Raw genomic sequence first — 20,435 nt, forward strand, 5'->3', positions numbered from 1 at the left:
TCCCCTAACCATGCTGCCTAGAATTGCCCTCAAAGGAAAAAGGGGGAAGATAAAGGAAATGATAAGGACAAGGGCAAGGGAAAAGAAAAACAAATCCATGTAGTGTAGACTCTAGAATTAAAGGGGCATGAAAAGTATAAATCTTTAGAGGTTTTGCACAAGGATGTACAACACAGGTGTTGTATGTCAACTTCTAAGTGGCAACCTACCTTTGGGCCACATGATTTAGTTAGAGTGCATGGATTGATAGCTGGAAAGAGGGTTAGAGTCATGATAGATGACTCTGCTACCCACAATTTCATAAATTATGTACTTGTCAAAAAATTGAAACTTTCCCAACACAAGAGTGGGCATCAATATGTTGTTTATATGATGCAAGGTCAAGATAATAAAATATGGGATACAATGGTATCCAATTTGGAAATTGAGATCCAAGGATATAAAGATAAACTTGATTTCCAAATTATGAATATGGAAAGAGCTGATATTGCTTTAGGGAGGGAGTGGCTATGGGGATTGGAACCATCCTTAAAACGTAGTTATCATCATAATATACTAGAATTTGAAAGGGATGGTAAGACTTTTGTGATTCAAGGTGAACATGAAGGATCTGATAATCCTTTGTTGTGTTCCACTGAGGTTCAGAAGCTGATAAAGAAGGAAGCTTGTGAGGTATATATGTTATGGTCTTTTCCTGTACAAAACACTTTTGTTTTCTGTAATATAAAGCAACAATTTTCTTATGTTTGTGAGTTGAATGTAAATAATGAATTAAGTGGTTTGTTAGATGAATTTAAAGATGTGTTTCCTTTTGATTTACCAAGTGGCCTTCCACCAGATAGGGGTGATATAAATCACCCAATTGACACAAATAAGGATACACACCCTATTTCTAAACCACCTTACAAGTTAAGTGAAACACAGCACCAAGAAGTCGAAAGACAAATTAAGGATTACCTTGATAAAGGGTTTATACAACCCAGTAATTTACCTTGGGCTTCGCCAATTTTATTGGTAAAGAAAAAAGATGGTTCTATGCGACTTTGCGTTGATTATAGAACACTTAATAAGATAACGGTGAAGAATAAATTTCCTATGCCCAGAATGGAAGATCTTTTTGATCAATTACAAGGGGTAAAATTCTTCACAAAGATAGATTTTAGATTAGGCTATCACCAAGTAAGAATTAAGGCACAATATGTTCCTAAGACAACATTTCGTACTAGATACGAGCATTATGATTTTTTGGTGATGCCTTTTGGCCTCACTAATGCACCGACTACCTTTATGAAGCTGATGAATAGTGTGTTACGGCCCTATCTAGGACATTTTGTAGTAGTCTTCTTGGATGATATCTTGATCTTTAGTAAATCAAGAGAATAACATTTGGAACAGTTACAATTGGTATTCCAACTGTTAAGAACACATTCCCTTTATGCGAAGAAAACTAAATGTGAATTCTTCGCATAAGAGGTCAAATATTTGGGGCATATTATCTCGAAAGAGGGAATCAAAATGGATCCAGAAAAGTAAGAGCAATTATTGAATGGCCATCTCCAAGTAACCTGGAAGAGCTGCAGATCTTCCTAGGTTTATGTGGATTTTATCGTAGATTCATTCAAGATTATGCCAAAATAGCTGTTTCAATGATAGACCAACTTAAAGGGAAAGGGAAGAGCTTTAATTGGGGAACAGACCAAAATGAAAGTTTTCAAAAACTTAAGGTAGCTATTGCTACAGCTCCAGTACTATTAATTGTGGATCCCAATAAACCATTTGTGGTTGAAGCCAATGCCAATGATAAGGCGATAGGCGCGGTCTTATTACAAGAAGGTCGATCAGTTGCTTTTGAAAGCAAGAAATTAGACCGTGCAAAACAGAATTATTTTGTTTATGAGAGAGGGCTGTATGCAATAGTACATGTGATGAAGAAATGGAGGCACTATCTGTACGGTGCCAAACTTTTGATCTTGTCGGATCATGAAAGCATTAAGTGGCTTAATGACCAACGGGATCTACAAGGGCGTAAAGCTAGATGGGCCAAACTCCTCCAAGAGTTCGACTATGAGATAAGGAATAGAAAAGAAAAGTATAATATAGTGGTTGATGCACTCAGCAGAATGCCCATCATTCATGAATTGAGTTTTACTCAGTTCACTTCCGATTTGCTTGAATCCTTAAAAGAGAAATGCCAGGTTGATCCGGTATATTCCAACATATGGGAAGTAATAAAAAATGGGGATCCAAATGGAAGGGCCTCCACTGAGGAAGGAATATCTGAGGATGTTTAACAAGAAAATGGAGCATCAGGGGTTGCTCAAACCGGATTCAAGTGGAAGAATTTTACCATTAATAATGGTTACTTACTCTACAAGGGTAGGGTATGTGTCCCGAAAGATAAAGAAATAAGGCGCCAGATACTCTTTGAGTGTCATGATACCCCTAGCGCTGGACATCCAGGAGTTAATAAGACTTATAGTCTTATTAAAAGGCAGTTCTATTGGCCTGGAATGAATAAGGACGTCCTTGACTATGTGGTCAAATGTAATAAATGCCAAGTTACTAAAGTTGAAAGATTAAAAATGGGAGGACTTCTCCATCCGTTAGAGATTCCTTCGGGAAAATGGGAGAGTATCTCCATGGATTTTATTGTTGCATTACCCAGAACACAGAGGGGGACACGACTCTGTGTGGGTGATTGTGGATAGGTTAATCAAAATGGCTAGGTTTATTTCAACTTCAACGGATGTTAAAATACCAGAATTGGCTAGATTGTTCGTAGAGAACATATACCGATTGTATGGCCTTTCGGCAAATATAGTTTCTGATCGGGATAGAAAATTTGATAGTCAATTTTGGCGTGCGGTATTTAGGAAGGTGGATACTGAACTTAGCATGAGTACGGCGGACCACCTGCAAACTGATGGGCAAACTGAAAGGGTTAACCAAATCCTTGAAGATATGCGCAGGGCATATGTAAGTAAAAGGCAAACTAATTGGGAAGAGTATCTACCGATAGCAGAGTTTGCATATAATAGTGCCAAGCACTCTTCCACTGGATATAGTCCATTTATGTTAATGTATGGGTTTCAGCCTAGAGCTCCTCATGCAGTAGGACTGCATAATGAAAAGATTCAGGTAGCCAAGGATTTTTTGGAGGATATGAATAGTATGTTAAAATTTGCTCAAGAAAATATTAAGAAAGCTTAAAATCGAGCTAGAGCTTATGCAGATCCTCATCGAAGAGATATCTCCTTTGAAGAAGGAGAATTGGTCTATCTTAAAGTGCCTGAACAAACTAAAACCGTGAAAACGGAACAATGTCCAAAGCTTTCACCCAGGTATTGTGGCCCTTTCACAATACTTAAAAAGGTGGGAAAACAGGCTTACAAGCTCCAACTACTTGCTGGTAGTAAAATACATCCAGTTTTTCATGTAAGTAAGCTAAGGAAGAAGCTGGGTTATTTGGATAATCTAATCTTAAATGATAACATTGAGGAGCTATTAGATGATCTAATCCACATGAACCAGAAAGAATATTAAATGTTCGCAACAGACGAACAAGGAATACTATTTATCAAGAATGTTTGGTCAAATGGAAAGATTGTTCAGAAGAAAGCTCAACATGGGAGTGAGTAAGTACCTTAAGGAAAAGGTTTCCCAATTTACAGTTAGACCTTCCAAGTATTGTTTTCGAGGACGAAACCGATTCTTAAGGGGAAGGAAATGTTACATTATCAAGGTAAATTACGGGAAATAGACGCGAGGGACGACTGTCCGGGGGACTTGGGCACTTGAACGGGGTTTAGGGGAGCCTAGAATGAAAGAGAGTCCAAGAATAGTAGGACTCACCAAGAGTTGACGGCTGGCAATTGGATCATGATGGGAGTTGCCAGCAACTATCTAGGCAAGGTTGGGAGGAGAATTGCATCTCCTGCCTCTGTCTCGAATGTAACTGAGCTTGTATTCATCTCTGCCCCATCGTATTAGTTATCACATTGAATCGCCCATTGTATCACAACTCAAGTCAGGTTTCTTTCTGTGTACCAGGCAAGCGTGTCAAATTTGAGCCCATTTTTGGTTGTGTTCAGCAGTTCTGTAGACACTTGCGTTTGTAGGATAGTCTACCTTCTTGCCATGAAGTTCACTTTCACCACGGATACTCCGCTCCTTGTCTTGCTTGCTGTCTATCAGTTGTTTTCTGATCAGCCCACTGATGGATCCTGTACAGGTGGACATCCCAATTGCAGCATTTTCTTTGTTTTCTTGTAGGTATTTCTTGAAGGACAAATATGGCCGATGTGTATGCTATGGGGGATCATGTGGTTCGAGATCATTCAGACTAACCTTCATCCTATCACGTGTTCCCGTTATATTCTTTACGGTTTCTAGTTCCCGATTCACATTGATGGCATCTTTTGAGCAAGTGCCAGTTCTACCCTCTCTCTCCACATTCAATAAGTTGGATGGGATGAACTATCTTCTATGGTTGTGTCACATGGAGTGTCTCCTTGATGATTGTGACCTTGGGATTTTGTTTCTGTACCTATATGTAGACTTTTTGTGGATCCTCATGATAGTGTGACTCTGGATTTGACAGCTTTATGGAATCGATTGAATGCCAAAGCTTGCTCTTTTATTCTTTTGGGTTGTATAGATTTTGTGCTTGTGCATGTTAGATATACCCGCACCGTTGCAAAGATTTGGAGGAGATTGGCATACCTCTTCCGGATCCGGACATTTGGGCATCTTCGATCTCTTGAGTTGAAGCTATAACAACTTTCTGTTGTAGATTTTCCTATGATGAGGGATCAAATCCACAGGATGGAGGAGATTTGAGATGAGCCTTTATTCCTTGGTGTGGACATTTCTTTGGTGGACCTAGCTGTGACACTTCTCTCACATCTTCTATCATGGACATATGATGTGTTCTATACTAGTCTTCTTACTTTTCGTAGTCAGGAGATTCTCACTTGGGAGGAGCTAGTTCCATTGGTTCTTGAGCAGGATGCGTGTCACAATGAGCTAGATTCTTGTGGAGCCCTTGCACATGGCCATGCTTGTACGGCTTTATCTATAGGTACAAGACACGCCGAGGGGAGAGGAAGAAGTTGGAGTTATCTTTCAACTCTAATACAGATTTTGTGGGGAAGTGTAGAGGATATCCCACGTGTCCTCATTGTGGGAAGACCTCGCACCTCAAGGAGACGTGCTAGCGGATATATCCTCACCTTCGTCTGGGTGCGAAGGGTGGATCTACCACGGAACCTGTCTTTTTTAACTTCATCACTTATTATTGCTACCAAGATCGTGTTTCTTCACATTTATTAGGAGAAGGAGACTTCTTCGACTATCTTGTTTCTTGAGTAGCCTTGGCTCATCAGCCGTGGTACTTCGAGTCCTATGACTTCCCGAGGTTGTTTGTTGTAGGATCTCTATCCATTAGATAGTATTGTCACTGCTAGTGATATCTCTTTGGTGCCTTTTAATGGTGTTGGTGCCTTGCCTCTATTGTTTGAGCGTCCATTGATCTCCATTTTTGAGGCCCTCCATGTTATTGACATGGGCTTTCCTCTCCTCTCAGTCTTTGGATTTTCTAGACTTGGGACCCATGTTGTGTTCATTGAGCCGGCTATCTTTGTTGATGATTCTACTATAGGAGTCACATTTGTGACAAGTTGGCTAGAGGCGGCTATGTATGCTCCATTCCCCTTCCATTGTGCATGGCTCTCCGAGACAGATTTCTATAGTTGCACGGGTTTTTGATTGTGCACCATTTATCCGAAAGGTTCCATCCCATCCCCCACCATCTTCTATGGTGGTTTCCTTGTATCTCCCCTTTCTTTCAAAGGGTTACAATATTGGTGATGTGGTTGTGGATTTCTTGGCCCTTTGTGTTTCAGAGGGGGACTTCCCAGGATCGTGAGGAGTTGCTTCAGGGTTTCCAGCCTACTTTTGGCCTTTCCTTCATGCGGTGACCTCATTTCTTTGTTATTGAGCCACCCTTCCGTGCCGCTTGGTCCTTGGTACTTGTTGTTTCTATGTAGCTTATGGCGCCTTCAATAGTTTCTCTCTGTTGTCTCATAGTTGGGTTAGAGACTTAGCTTACTCATCCTTGATTGGAGTTTTCTAGAGTGATGTGTTCGAGGCCTTTTAGTTTCCTTTACCCTTTGGTGGCCTTTCGTTCGATGGGATTTTTCTATGGAGAGGGGATCTTGCTCCTTGGTTGGCTTTCTTCATTGATAGACTATGTCAGCATTGGCTCTCTTCTTGCCACCCTCGGATGCACCTCTCCTTTGGCCTTCCGCCATATCCAAGATCTGAGAGGGGGTGTTAGTAGTCGTGTGTTGTGTGGTCATCTCTTGCTTGTGAGCCTTAGTTTGAGTTAGATGAGGACATTAGGAGCTCTAACATTGTATTTGTTTGTTGTTTTATGTGTTTTAGGCACTTTAGATGGAGGGCACATTAGTGTATTTCTTTGTGTGCAATTTGGCCATTTTTTAGGGTTTTGACCAATTTTGCCTCCTTTTTTGCCTATATATAGGCAGCTTGCCCTCCCACTTTCATTATCCATCATTGATCCTACACGATCTTTGGCATCCACACTGAGGTGTAGAGGTGCGTGTTGGAGCTGACCGTTGCAGCCTTGTACCTTCAGCCATTGCAGTCACATTGTTCCTTCTCTCTTTTTCGTTCTCTTTGTCTCTTCCTCTTTGTGTTCACGTTCCTCTTTCCGTTGCACACTCTTACAGTGGCATTCATCATTAGCATGCAAGTTTCACTACACAGTTGACAAACTTTTAGTCGAGGCAATCTCCTTGCTACCATTTGGCATCCACATCGAGGTGTAGAGCTGCATGTTGGGGCTGACCGTTGCAGCCTTGTACCTTCAGCCATTGCAGTTACATTGTTCCTTCTCTCTCTTGCGTTCTTTGTCTCCTCTCCGTGTTCACGTTTGATTCTCACAGTGTGACCCCATGGCATTCATCATTAGCATGCAAATTTCACCACACAGTTGACAAACTTTCAGTCTAGGTAGTGCTTTTTGGTATGGACTAAAAATGTTGTAGACTAAGAAGAAGTATTTGACTTGGTGTTTTTCAAGTAGTTGATTCTGAAAGATGTAGCATGAGGAGTCTGTATTCTAAGCAGATGGGTAAGAAGTGCTGATTGATTGAGGCAATACCTACTAGTACTTGAGGTGTTCTACGCATTTAACTTGTTGTGCTCTTTCATTTAACCAAGTGAGGGATTTGCTTATGCAGGTTGTGGAAAAGCTATTCCGGCTGCGTTGGGGCAGCATGGATGGTGTTGGAGCTATTATAATTTCCCCTACAAGGGAACTTGCTGTGCAAATATTTGAGGAGTTGCGTAAAGTTGGAAAACACCATAGCATTAGTGGTGGGTTGCTCATAGGGGGACGCAAAGATGTTTCTGCAGAAAAAGAACGTGTCAACAGGCTTAATGTTTTGGTGTGTACACCAGGCCGGCTCCTGCAACACATGGATGAGACTCCAAATTTTGATTGTACCCAACTTCAAGTAGGTCTTTTTGTTTGCTTGTATTCCTTAAGACACTTCAAGTACATTGATGAGTCAATGCAGTCAATATAATAATCAAGAGGGAATACCTGTGCAGATCCTGGTCCTTGATGAGGCAGATCGAATCTTAGATATGGGTTTTGCAAACACATTGAATGCAATTGTTGCGCAACTACCAAAACAGAGACAGACATTGTTGTTTTCTGCTACTCAGACTCGATCTGTTCAGGATCTTGCAAGGCTAAGCTTAAAAGATCCTGAATACCTGGCAGTACATGCAGAGTCTACTGTGGCAACTCCTGCTCGGCTGCAGCAAACAGCTATGGTCGTTCCTCTTGATGAAAAGATTGACATGCTGTGGAGCTTTATTAAAACACATCTTCGCTCGAAAACGCTTATTTTTCTTTCAAGCTGCAAGCAGGTAAGCTTTTGTTGGGTTTTTGTGTTTTTGAAAAATGGCAGTTGTTCTAAGGCCTTTTTCACCTATGCTTGTGAGCCCTAAATTATGTATCAGAAAAGTGCGGTCAGGATTTTTCGTTTGAATTTATTTTTCATCTAACTACACTTTGTTGATGGCCTCTGTTTTAGAACAATACTGGCACAATAAGATGCAGTATTCCTACATCTTACCTCTCTGAACTTTTTGAAGGTGAAGTTGGATTGATATGATGTAGCATGAAGGGCAAGATCTCTTCAGTGGATTTTCTCTCCCATCCTTGTTGACCAAAGTGCTAGATTACATTAATGTGAAAATGTGACAGCTCTGTAGGCAATATCTATTCATCACTATTGCTTTGGCCTAATATAGTTTGTAAAGATGGCACATTCAGAGGAGTAACATTTGGCAAAGGACAGTTCAACTTATGAGAACACAAGTTATCAGATGTGGTAGATAGGAGGCAGCCCATAAGATGCAATGTCATATGAGGCTAAAGTGAACCATATGAGATGACAGTAGCATGCAGTGCTGCAAACAAAAAACAGGAAAACAAATGATTAAAGTGCCTGAAGGTGCTAAACAAACAAGGATGGTTTCTGATCATTTTGCACTTTCATGGGTGTCATTGCAGCCCTTTCGGTCTTTAAGCTGATAGAAGAATGTTTATTTTGGAGGGAAAAACAAGGTGAGACTGAAAAAAATCAATTGATACGAATGCAAATTGTAATTGGGGATTATAAAAATGTTGTTTTCCTTGGCAAATGATTATTGGAAATGAATAAAAAACATGAGAGTAGTTAAGAATGCAATTCACAATTGGTTTTTCTTAGAGAATACAAGCAAGGGAGTTTGTATGGGATGGGAAAAGGGAAGCAAGAGGACAACAAATATGATACATGATATATGTGTGGAGGAATCAAGACTTTTGAGGGTTGCCAAGTTCTTCCTTAATTGCTACAGAAAAGATCATGAAAGGGCATGGTGAATTGATTGCATGAGTCAACCATGAATGATAGGAAAATAGAGAGAAAATAGGTTACTTTTCCCACACTAAGAAAAGTTAATGGTTTCATGTTTGGGTGATACTCTCTTGTAGATGATATCATAGGTTGAGCATGTTCACCTCACAGATGTCTCATGAATTTAAGACATGAATTGTATGTGAAGGATATAAAGAAATAATCTGACACAGAAGCACAAATAACAATTGTACGACAAAGCACAAATTGATAAAAGAACACAGTTCGGGTCAAGATAACTCAGAGACAATGAACACAGAAAATAACTAAAGTGATATGACTTCTGAATATACAATGCTCATGGAGCAAACACACTATGTATACTGAACCTCGAACTCCTGTATTTCAAGGATTAGGATAGGGGTAATGAGTTGGAGAGAGAGTCATACTCTGAATGGATCCCGAATCGTAGCAAGGTGGCCTTCAGATGTCGAACACCAGCAAACGCAACAGTGACAAGTTGGATTTGATGCAGACGGTAGTGAGGAGAGAGAAAGACTAAAAACACAGGCTACAAGTGAGAGAAAGACTAAAAACGCAAGCAAGACATCCTCTAGGAGAGAGAAAATTGTCAAACGTAGGCTAAGTAGCTTGGCAAGGGCTTGTAGAAGCTGGGCGGTAGTTGGAGGAGAGAGAAAACTGCCAAATGCAGGCCGCAGATGATGTGGCAGGCAGTGTGGCAATAGATCTATGCAGGAACAGCAGTTGCCTAGCTGGGATCAGCTCCAAATTGTGTGAAGAGGACTGGAAATCAGGTGCCAACTGATGTAGATAGCAATGGACAGCTTCGGATGAGTTGCCCTCAGTGAACGAGGTGTGCCCGCAAGTAAAAATACGTGAAATCTGCAAAAACGAGATTGGGGGCTGAATGGAGTGCAACATACGTATTTATAGAAAGTTTGGGCCCTCCCAAGTGGGTCTGTGCTTATGGGACACAGAAACTCTCTAGAATCGCGTTTCTTTCTTCATTAATTAAGCAAGTTTATGGATTGTTTAAGTAAGACTAATGCTTTTTTAGCTCAATATCCCCTCTTAGGCCCAGCTGCCTAGTGGCCTACTAAGACTACAGATGCGATGGCCATCTTACCAAGGGAGCCCAAGTGATCACCCTAGAGAGGACAGGGCATCAGATAAAGGGTGCACCTTAGCTCCTTACAAAGGCGGATGGAATCATGATGGAATTTTTCTTTTGTGTTTGTTTGCTTGTTTTTTTTTGTGGATTAATTTGGCATTAAGTGTGGGGTTCAGATCAGTTTTCGTCCTATTAAGTATCTGTGCCCCAAATGGGAGAATAATAAGGATGGTCAAACTTAAGACCTTTACAAAACAAGCATACTATCCCTATCATTACTGGGTGTCGGTGAAGGAGAAAAATGACTGTGGGTATAGCAAATATGTGAAGCAAGCAAGACAAGGAAAGCAAGAAACCAAGCAAAGAAAAAATTGCCTTTAAGAATGCTACGGGAAATGCCACAAATATGGTGGATCTAGAGTCGACCACTCCAAAAGACCGAAAAGGGATAAATGCGTATAGATACATGTTCATATGAACAGAATGCCAATGCACGGGGTAATGCAAGATGTCATGCTCACGCAAGATACAATGCAACGGTGCCACTTGGATAGTGTCCTCGCAAGGGAATTGTTCACTTGTCTAAGCACCCTTTTACAATTTTGTCATTTTGATAGTGCGGATGAAGTTATAAATGTCCATAATACAATACAGAAAAACAAATGAATGGATTTTAAAAAAATTGTAAGTAACATTACTATCACTATCAAGAGAAGTAGCCGTCCCCTCTCAAACTGGAAGGGAAAGCAAAAGGGAAGCACCCTCTTTCCGTCAAGCTGAAGTAGGGGAGGGTGTATCCAAACCGATCTTAGGTAACAGGTATTGAAGAATCGGTTTGGTCAAAATATGTGCAAAATTGTCGGATGTAGGCACAAAGTCTAGGCGGATGATGCCTAGCTCAACTTGCTCTCTGGAAAAATGAAAGTGGACTCCCCATGCCGCGTCCGTGGTGTAATGATCGGATTGCCCACAAGGTCAATGGCACCCTGGTTGTCGTAGTAGATAACGGTGGGAGAGTCGCATGGGAAATGAAGTGTCGCCAGTAAACTCCTCAGGTAGATGGCCTCGGTGGTGCCATCGAAGAGAGCCCGGTACTTAGCCTTGGTCGTGGAAGCCGCCACTGTCTCATACTTATGGCTTGACCAAGAAATGGGAGCCGTGCCCAAGGTAAAGAGGTAGCCGCCATGAGAACGTTGGGTGTTGGGATCTCCTGCCTAATTAGAATCAATGTATCCCTGCAAACATAAATCAAAATCATATGTCAGGCCATAAGAATAAGTATACCATGAATAATGCAACACATGAAGACATGCACTTCAATGTCAGATCCTAGGTGGTGTGAAATACTGACTGAGTATGCTAATTGAGTAAGCTAAATCTGGCCTAGTGTGAATTAACCAAAGAAGTTTTTCTACAACAGAGCGATAGGTATGTGCATTGAAGGGCTGTCCTAGAATATCCTTTGACAAGTGGACAGTAGGATCAAGAGACGTGTGTATATAGGCACGATACTTGAAGACTCTAAAGTGGAAAAAGACAAGGCGGGAGCCAAAAAATGCCTCATACGGGGTCTTTTGAAGAAGAGCCACAATTAGTTGAGGATGTACATCAAAGTGTTAACAGCCTCGACCCGAAGGCGTTCAGGAAGCTTTGTTGCGAATAACATAGAGCGTGCCATTTCCATGATTGTTCAGTTCCTACGCTCTACAACTTCATTCTAAGAGGGGGAGTTAGTAGAGGTGAGTTGGTGAGAGATCCCATGCTTCAGTAGAAACTTGGAAAACTCGTGGGAGATAAACTTACCACCGCTATCACTCATACAACCAACATGACGTCGAGTGTGGTTATGAACCAGCAGCACCCAAACGGAAAAATATGTGAAAGCATCGGACTTATGCTTGAGGAGTACACCCACATGTATCTAGAATGATCATCCACTATAAAAAAGAAGTACAACGTGCCATTCAAGGCGGCAGTGGATGTCGGTCCATAAAGATCAATATGAATCAATCTAAGAGGCTCCTCAGCATGATGTGTGGATTGCTGAGGGAATGGGGTACGGTGCTGCTTTTCGAGCTAACAAGCTTTACAGACATCTCGAGCGAGTTTTAGGCATGGAATGTCCTTAACCAGCTGACGGCGCGATAACTTATAAAGAGAGTCATAATTAATATGTCCTAAGCGAAAGTGCCAAAGATGCTCATTGCTTGTAGGCTCCTGAGATGTGGCTAATGCTTGGAAACTGTGGACCATAGAGTCCTCGGCTGTCGGCTCGGTCAAAAAATGAGTCATGGGTAAAGGCCATTAGGCTGTGTCTCACCGCGAGCAATCACTAAACCAGTCTGAGAGTCAAGGATCTTGATTGTGGTCGCTGTAAAGAAAATTGCTCACCCCAATTGGCAAAGCTGCTAAATAGATAACAAGTTCACCCCAAGCTTGGGAACATGGTATACACTGTCCAACGAAGCTAGATCTGGACCCTTGTCAGTGGCAAAACTAACGCTACCTTGAGCCTGAATCTTGACCAAGGAGTTGTTTCCTACATGGACCCACTCGGCTGCAGGGGCTCGGTTATGGAAAATGTCCTCTATAGGAGATATATGATGTGTAATTCCACTGTCCGCAATCCAAACAGGAGCTGAAGTGCTCGGCTGTGACGAATGGGTCTCTGTGGTAATTTCGTCAGGAGACAACTCACAGATGTGAACGAGACTCGTATCTGATGTCTCTATGGAGATGATGTGGGCCTTTGGAGACCAGTTAAACAAGCCCTCTGGAGTTGAAAATGTTGTCGATTGAGATGGCTTAGCGGTGGCAGTATGAGTCAGACCTTTAAACTGCCCCTTGCCATCACCCTGCCTCCCTTGCTAGGGGTTGCTCGACTGAGGGGCGGGGGTCTGAGATATAGATTTGGGTGTTGTACCTTTGGCCTTTGATTGATACTCGTTGTCAAAATGACCAGTCTTTTGACAATGTTGATAATACCTATTCTTTTTAGGTATATTTTGCCACCCTTGTCTGAGTTATGATTTGGAGTTTTCTTGTGATTCCTTGGATTGATTTTGTTTTTGATTTTGAGTGGAGGTTTGATTTTGTCTGCCCTTCCCTTGTTGCCCCTTCTGAGAATGAGTAATAAGAGCCCCCTTTGAGGAAGAGTTCATATGAAATTGATCGAATAATCGCGGGTAACACAACAATTGACACTCAAATTTATAGAAAGTAGGCATTGTAGGCTTCGAAACTATACCTTCTCAAAATTGAAGTATTTCTTGGGAAGTTTGTTCAGAAACAATGTGACTTGATCGTCAGAGACTTAGGAGTCCTTGTACTGGAGAATTCCGTAAGAAGTGGTAAATTTTGACCGGTTGAAAATGAGTTTTATTATTGAAAGTATGCTTGGCAGAAGATGAGCTGGAACCCTGAGGTGTCAGAAAAGTGGGATAAGTTGGAGGTGGAGGGTATGGTGGTGGTGGTGGGTGTGTCTGATAGGAAGAGTGAGGGGGAAAAGGTGGGTAGGCAGAAATAGGGTTGGGAGTGTTTAATGAGTGTCGATTGATGCAGAGGCACTGAAACATTAATATTTTCATAAGATGTCGATGGAGGTGGAGGCACTTGGTCACGAAAGCCTTGTCCAAAGCTTGGCTAGGGCACAAGAGAATGACCAAGAAGTCCACTAGGTAATGCTATAGAGGCAAGCTGTGGTATCAATTGATCCACACTCGGGCAAGACTAAGGGGGATACCCAAGCTGCAATGATCTCGAAAGTGTGGGAGAAGTAGGTGAAACACTGCCCGACTAATCAAAGGATGAGATCCTAAAAGTGGTGCCTATGTTTTCGTAACCCCTTGGTGCGGTGTGATGTACAACATGAGGTGTTTGATAGGGGAATGTAAATGGTGTAAAAAGAAGTGAAGAAGTAGCGGAAGAATGTGGTGGAATGGGTGGGTTTTGAATTTGTGGTGTGAAAAGTGCATATGCATTTTGTTTATTTTTACCATTTAATGATTGAAAATGAAATGATGATGATGATGATGATGCACCATGCAATGTAGAAATAGGAACACCAAATTCATTCTGATTTTGAGAAGCAACCTGAAAAGAAGGAAGGATAGAAGAAGAGATACTTGGCTTTTTCTTATAATCCCCATGACATGTGTTAACATACAAGAATTGATCATGAAGAGAACTTTTTCTGTAGTCAACGGATCGTACTCTATCTTCCTCATGATTTCTACCAGTATATTGCAAAGCAGAAGAGGTAAAAGACGAAGAAACAAAAGACCAATCTACAGTAACTTGAAGCGAGTAGACGGAAGAGGATGAAAGAATGGAATCTACAGTATCTTGAACCGGAGTGGATGGAAGAGGATGAAAGAATAGAGCATACTCCGGATCTCTTTCTCTAACAGGGGAGCCCATCTCTGAGGGAGGTCTTGATGGTCCTGCAAGATCATCAGATTTACGCGCAACCTTTGAAGAGAGAAATTCATACATAGCTTCATTGAGTAGCTTCTCCTGAAGGATAATCCTTCGATCGAGCTCCTCAATCTTTTTTCGTCTAAAGTCCATGATTACATGATATTCTTCAGTGGAAAGCTTGTATAGCTTTTCTTCCGTGTTGTCAGAAGTGTCTTCCACCATGTTGGAATTTTGTGGAGCAAGCTATTCTGTTCACTCTCGCTTGGTTCTCGGCATAGGTTGTTTTGGAGACTGAATTGGTGTTGATGTGTTCGAAGTCATTTGAACCTACTATTGTTCTTGCTTCTTGTGGCGGAGAGCTTTCAGATCAAAGGCCTAGGTTTCTCAAAGAGTACGAAGCTTTGATACCATGTAAAGAAATACTGTGACATAGAAGCACAAATAACAATCGTAGAACAAAGCACATTGATAAAAGAACACAATTAGGGTTAGGGTAACTTAGAGACAACGAACACGGAAAATAACTGAAGTGATATAACTGCTGAATATACAATGCTCATGTAGCAAATACACTGTGAATGAATACTGAACCTCGAACTCCTGTATCTCAAGGATCAAGGTAGGGGTAATGAGCTGGAGAGTGTGTCATACTCTGAACGGATCCCGAATCGCAGCAAGGTAGCCTTTGGATGTCGAACACCAGCAAACGCAGCAGTGAGAAGTTGGATCTGATGTAGATGGCAGTGAAGAGAGAGGAAGACTAAAAACGCAGGCAAGACAACTTAAAGGAGAGAGAAAGACTAAAAACGTAGGCGGGACGGTCTACAGGAGAGAGAAAACTGTCAAATGCAGGCTAGACAACCTAGCGATAGCCTACAGAAGTTGGGCGATAGCTGGAGGAGAGAGAAAACTGCTAAAAGCAGGCTGCAGATGATGTGGCAGGCAATTCGACAACAGGTCTATGCAGGACTAGTAGTTGCCTGATTGGGATCAACTCTAAACTGCGTGAAGAGGAATGGAAATCAGGATCCAATTGATGTAGACAACAATAAATAGCTTCGGATGAGATGTTCTCCGTGAACAGGGTGTGGGCAGCAAGTTGAAACACTTGAAATGTGCAAAAACGAGATTGAGGGCTGAATGGAGGGCAGCATACGTATTTATAGTAAGTTTGGGCCCTCCCAAGTGGGTTTGTGCTTATGGGACATAGAAACTCTCCAGGATCACGTTTCTTTTAAATAAATAAGGTTTCTTCATTAATTAAGCAAGTTTTGGGGCTGTTTAAGTAAAGCGAGTGCATATTTAGCTCAACAAAGGAAACTGATTGGCCGTTTGTTACCATTGCCTTTTGTGACATATGGTCTTACAATGTACAGTGGCATGGTGAATCATTACTCAAAAATTACTTCTAGTTTTTTTGCATTAAGTTCTTCAATGCTTGTGGTATAGAAAAAGGATGGTTCATGACGTATTGCATTGACTACCATGCTTTGAATAAAATCACGATAAAGAATCGGTTTTTGATCCCTTGGATCGATGATGTTATGGATAGAGTGCAGGGGGCAGCCATTTTTAGCCGTATAGATTTAAAAAGTAGATATCATCAGCTAAGCTTTAGACCAGAGGATGTGCCTATGATAGCTTTTAGGACACCTTTTGGATTTTATGAGTTTCTTGTCATGCCTTTTGGACTTACGAATGCTCCTACCACTTTTAATCGGATGATGAATCACATCTTCAAACCATATGGAGGATTTGTGGGCACTTTCTTTGTTGATATGATTGTCTACTCAAAGAATGAGGTAGAGCATAGAAAACACTTGGACATTGTGTTCAATGAACTGCAAGGGGATGTGAAATTTTTGAGATGCTTTAATCTTGCTAGCAACATTTGGTTAACTTAATAATCCGATGTGCAAGGTTGTTAAGCACGTGTTGCACACGGTAGTTATTTCATGGTAACAGGTAAAGGACCTCCAAGATGCAATGGGTGTCAAAGGCAAAAGCTGTGACAAATTATACTAGCTAACATGAAATCAGCACCTGAAATTCAAGGAATTGTCTAGGATTTCAAATGCCAGCTCATCCATTGTGATTTGGGGCAACATTTGGCCAGTTGGGGTTCCATTAATGCAAGTCTTGGGTGAAAATCAAGGGGTAATTGACCCAAATTTCTTCTTGATTTCTTGTACAGCGAGGGGCTTTTGGATCAGCCAAGAAGATTGTGGAATTTCAGCTTGTTCTCAATGTATTAGCAATTAAAAGTTAGAGTAATACCACAAAGGACACCAGTTTTGGGGCCAACAGGGTATCTATCGTCCAAGATTAAGTGCTTAATTAGGTATTACCACCCTCTCCGAGAAGGAAGGCTGGTTTCAGCTGATTATGAGTTCTAAATGTTCCAAGGTCATAACTTCTTTTCACATTTTCTGCCACTGAGATTACACAAAGAGAGGGTGAAGATCACTCTATTCCAGACTTACTGATGTATTTAATCATTTCATGGTGAAATCAAAATTGATGGTATATGCAACCCAGACATGGACAAGTATCTGAATCAGTTTCCTTTACAAATCCTATTTTTCTGTTATTTTTCTTGTAACTCGTTGCTATGGCCAATATATTATGAAGGCCGGAAATGTCTATTAAGTGTATGTTTACTCGCTATTTTCTCTGACTCTCAATTGCTTCATCTCAAGTGTTAGTATATAAGTTCTCAAAACTGTTGATTGCTTCATCAAATGTTTATGTAGGTCTTATTGACTCTTATAGCTATTTTCCCTAACCCTCAATTGCTTCATCTCAATTAAGTTCTCAAAACTGTTGATTGTTTCATCAAATGTTCATGAATAAGGTCGTTGTGAGGCGCATGAGTATCAACAGATGCCAATATGCACCTATTGTTTCCAGGTGAAGTTTGTACATGAGAGTTTCAAGAAGTTGCGTCCAGGTGTTCCACTCAGATGTCTGCATGGTCGTATGAAGCAGACCCAGCGGATGCTGGTTTTTTTCAAGTTTTGTGAAGAAAAACATTCCGTCCTCTTTGCTACTGATGTTGCAGCAAGAGGCCTAGATTTTCCAGCAGTTGACTGGGTGGTTCAGGTAGCAGGTCTGTTTGTATGAGTATTTATTGTTAACTAGTTACAAAAAAGATTCATTTGGTTCAAGGTTTTCCAGTTTGATGAAAGGCTTCTCTTTTTGATACTTTGCTGCAGATGGATTGTCCTGAGGATGTACCATCATACATACACAGGGTTGGACGGACTGCACGTTACAAATCGGGCGGTCGCTCAGTATTTTTCATTTGTCCATCTGAGATTAAAATGATTGCAGAGTTAAAAGCTGCTAAGGTTCCCATCAAAGTTATAAAGGTATTTGAGGAAAGTCTAGTTTTCAGGATTTTTAAGGCGATGACTGTTATGTTTGACATCAATCAGTGCTGCAGGCCAATGAAAGCAAAATTCAACGTGTCTCAGGTGCATTGGCAGGGGTTTTATCTAAAGACCCTGACTTGAAGTACATGGCACAACGGGCATTCATCACATATTTAAGGTCAATCCATGTTCGTGCTGATAAAGAGATTTTTGATGTTATGAAATTACCCTTGGAAGAGTATGCTGTTTCATTGGGTTTACCCACCACACCTCGCATCCGCTTTTTGAACAAGGGCTCAAAAAGGGCAGCTGACAAAGATGATGCAGCTGGGAAATCAACAATAACTGCTGAGAGAAGCAACTTAGAGGAACTGCCAAATCAGGGGCTTGAAAAAAGGAGAGAACTCCCCCTGATGGATGAAGATGACAAGTTATTCCTTTCTGCAGATGAACAATCAGTGGGAAATAATCAAGTAGAAAGAACCCTTATTTCACAGGGTCTTACTGGATCAACTGGAGGTGGATTCTTGACAAAGAAGATTCAAAAGTCTGAGCAGGACAATCCTGCAATCACACACAATATCAGGTCAGACTTCTTAAATGTGCATGCCCCTCAAAATCTGAGAATGTTGGAAGTCCATGATCTTTGCTGTTTACTAGTGGGATTGTGGGATCTCATTAGATTTGAAAGCTTTGCTAATTTGCAATGTCATGGGTATCAAGTTACATGTGTATCTGGAATTAATTCTTTCACATATGTCTGTGTAGTCTTGGCACAAGGGTGAACAAAAAAAAGAAACTGAAGATCAATCCAAACCGACCAGCAGGTAAAAGGTTTGTCTTTGATGAGGAAGGTAATGCTGTACCACCGTTAGCAGCATTTGCAAGTGAAGGCCAAGATGGAGATGATACAACCTGTAAGTGGCTGCTATCTTGTTCTCTGACCATGTGCCAGGGAGTGCTCTATACTTGTCAACACCTTTTCGTGATGCCAAATCTTATGTGCACATCTACTAGTCATTAGATTAGGGATATTCTTAATGTATATGTTCTTTCTATTAATTATCATGTGTTAGAAATAGAGAGATTCAAGTGCCAATTGGAAGTGTGAACGTCAGCTCTAATGTTTCTCCTACACCTACATTTGCTTCAGATGCACACAATACACTTGAGGATGTGGCTAAAGAGCGTTACAGGAAACTCAAGGATGAGATGCGACAAAGAGATAAGCAGGATAAACTGCATGAGAAGCAAAGAGTTCGGGAGAAAAGGAATAAACAGAAAAATAAAGCAGCACAAACAGATGGGCATGCACAGCATGTGGTGCTTGGAAGCTTGGATGACAATGAAAAATCCCAAAGTAGCAGAAAAAGATACTTCAGCAGTGGCAGCTCCGATGAGTCTGAAGGTTCAGAGGACTGGGGGGACGCAGCTGCTACTGGCAGGCAGAGATCTGATCCAAGAGAGAGCAGGGCTTTTCATGAATTAGCTAACCTCCCATTGTCCGAGCAAGAATCGATAGCTCTCAACATGTTGAAGGCCAAGGGCTAAGTTAAACTGATAGCTGATGTAATTGAGCCTAGCTGGGGACTAACAAGCATGAAGTTTTGGGTGAACTTTCTGGCTAACGTACCAAGAAAATGAACTTATGGCATTACTTCTCTGGTTAACAGTTACTTGCATTATGTGAAATTGTATGCAATGTATGATCACTGCTGACTATGTACTCCTCACTGCAACATTACAACGTAACAGTCAACCCATGGAAGGGAAATTACTCCTACTGAAAAGCAGAATGGGACAGGAATGCCCCTTGTGCATGTCTGTTGAACATATCTACATGCATGCATCTACGTACGCTCTGGTAGTAGGCATCTGATTACCACTTTTGGTATCATGGCCATGGACTCAACTTGAGAGGTTCCAACCTCCATCAAATTTGTGGTTGATAGTCCAGCCTTTCAAACTTTTGTCCCATGGTTGCATGGAGGCAACCCATGGATAAAACAGTACAGTAAGCTAAGATTTTTAAGAACTTAGTTTGGACCTGATGGATTTTGAGAGAGGAGAATCTATGAAATTTTCATATATAAGACTGCTCTTGTAATGCCTCTTCCAAGAAAAGACGCATGTATGTACACATGTATGAGGCTTGAATACACTGGCTTAAAAACCCAGGGTAGAGCCTAAAGAATCATGTCGGGCATAGATTTACGAACTACATCTTATTCTTGGTGAAAATCAAGATGGTCGTCTCAAGATGAGTTAAGCTCATCTCTTGTGCATTCCTTTTGTTATAGCATGAGTGTTTTCTTCTTCAAGAAGAAACTATCAAATTGGTTCCATTTTGACAGTGTACCAGTTCAAAGTTGGTGAATTTGCATACTTTGTTAGGTATGGACAAACTTATTTTAATATGTCGGGCATAGATTTATGAACTACAGCTTATTCTTGGTGAAAATCAAGATGGTCGTCTCAACATGAGTTAAGCTCATCTCTTGTGCATTCCTTTTGTTATAGCATCATTGTTTTGTTCTTCAAGAAGAAACTATCAAATTGGTTCCATTTTGA

General features: G+C 41.1%; 1 protein-coding gene across 1 annotated transcript in view; it reads left to right on the forward strand.

Moving 5' to 3' along the window:
* The window catches only part of LOC148031767 (DEA(D/H)-box RNA helicase family protein), a 28,128-nt gene extending 7,900 nt beyond the window's left edge, over nucleotides 1–20,228 (forward strand). Inside the window, exons 2-8 of the mRNA XM_087685424.1 lie at nucleotides 7,266–7,541; nucleotides 7,639–7,962; nucleotides 17,401–17,592; nucleotides 17,706–17,861; nucleotides 17,936–18,450; nucleotides 18,633–18,781; nucleotides 19,018–20,228. Coding sequence (XP_087541550.1) covers nucleotides 7,266–7,541; nucleotides 7,639–7,962; nucleotides 17,401–17,592; nucleotides 17,706–17,861; nucleotides 17,936–18,450; nucleotides 18,633–18,781; nucleotides 19,018–19,415 — 2,010 coding nt within the window. The 3' untranslated portion in view covers nucleotides 19,416–20,228. The remainder of the gene's footprint in view (nucleotides 1–7,265; nucleotides 7,542–7,638; nucleotides 7,963–17,400; nucleotides 17,593–17,705; nucleotides 17,862–17,935; nucleotides 18,451–18,632; nucleotides 18,782–19,017) is intronic.
* The last annotated feature ends 207 nt before the right edge of the window (nucleotides 20,229–20,435 follow it).

The sequence above is a fragment of the Lygodium microphyllum genome, chromosome 9 (genome assembly GCF_053477565.2).
Source record: "Lygodium microphyllum isolate KBCC chromosome 9, Lygodium_microphyllum_v1.1.10, whole genome shotgun sequence".
Taxonomy (NCBI): domain Eukaryota; kingdom Viridiplantae; phylum Streptophyta; class Polypodiopsida; order Schizaeales; family Lygodiaceae; genus Lygodium; species Lygodium microphyllum.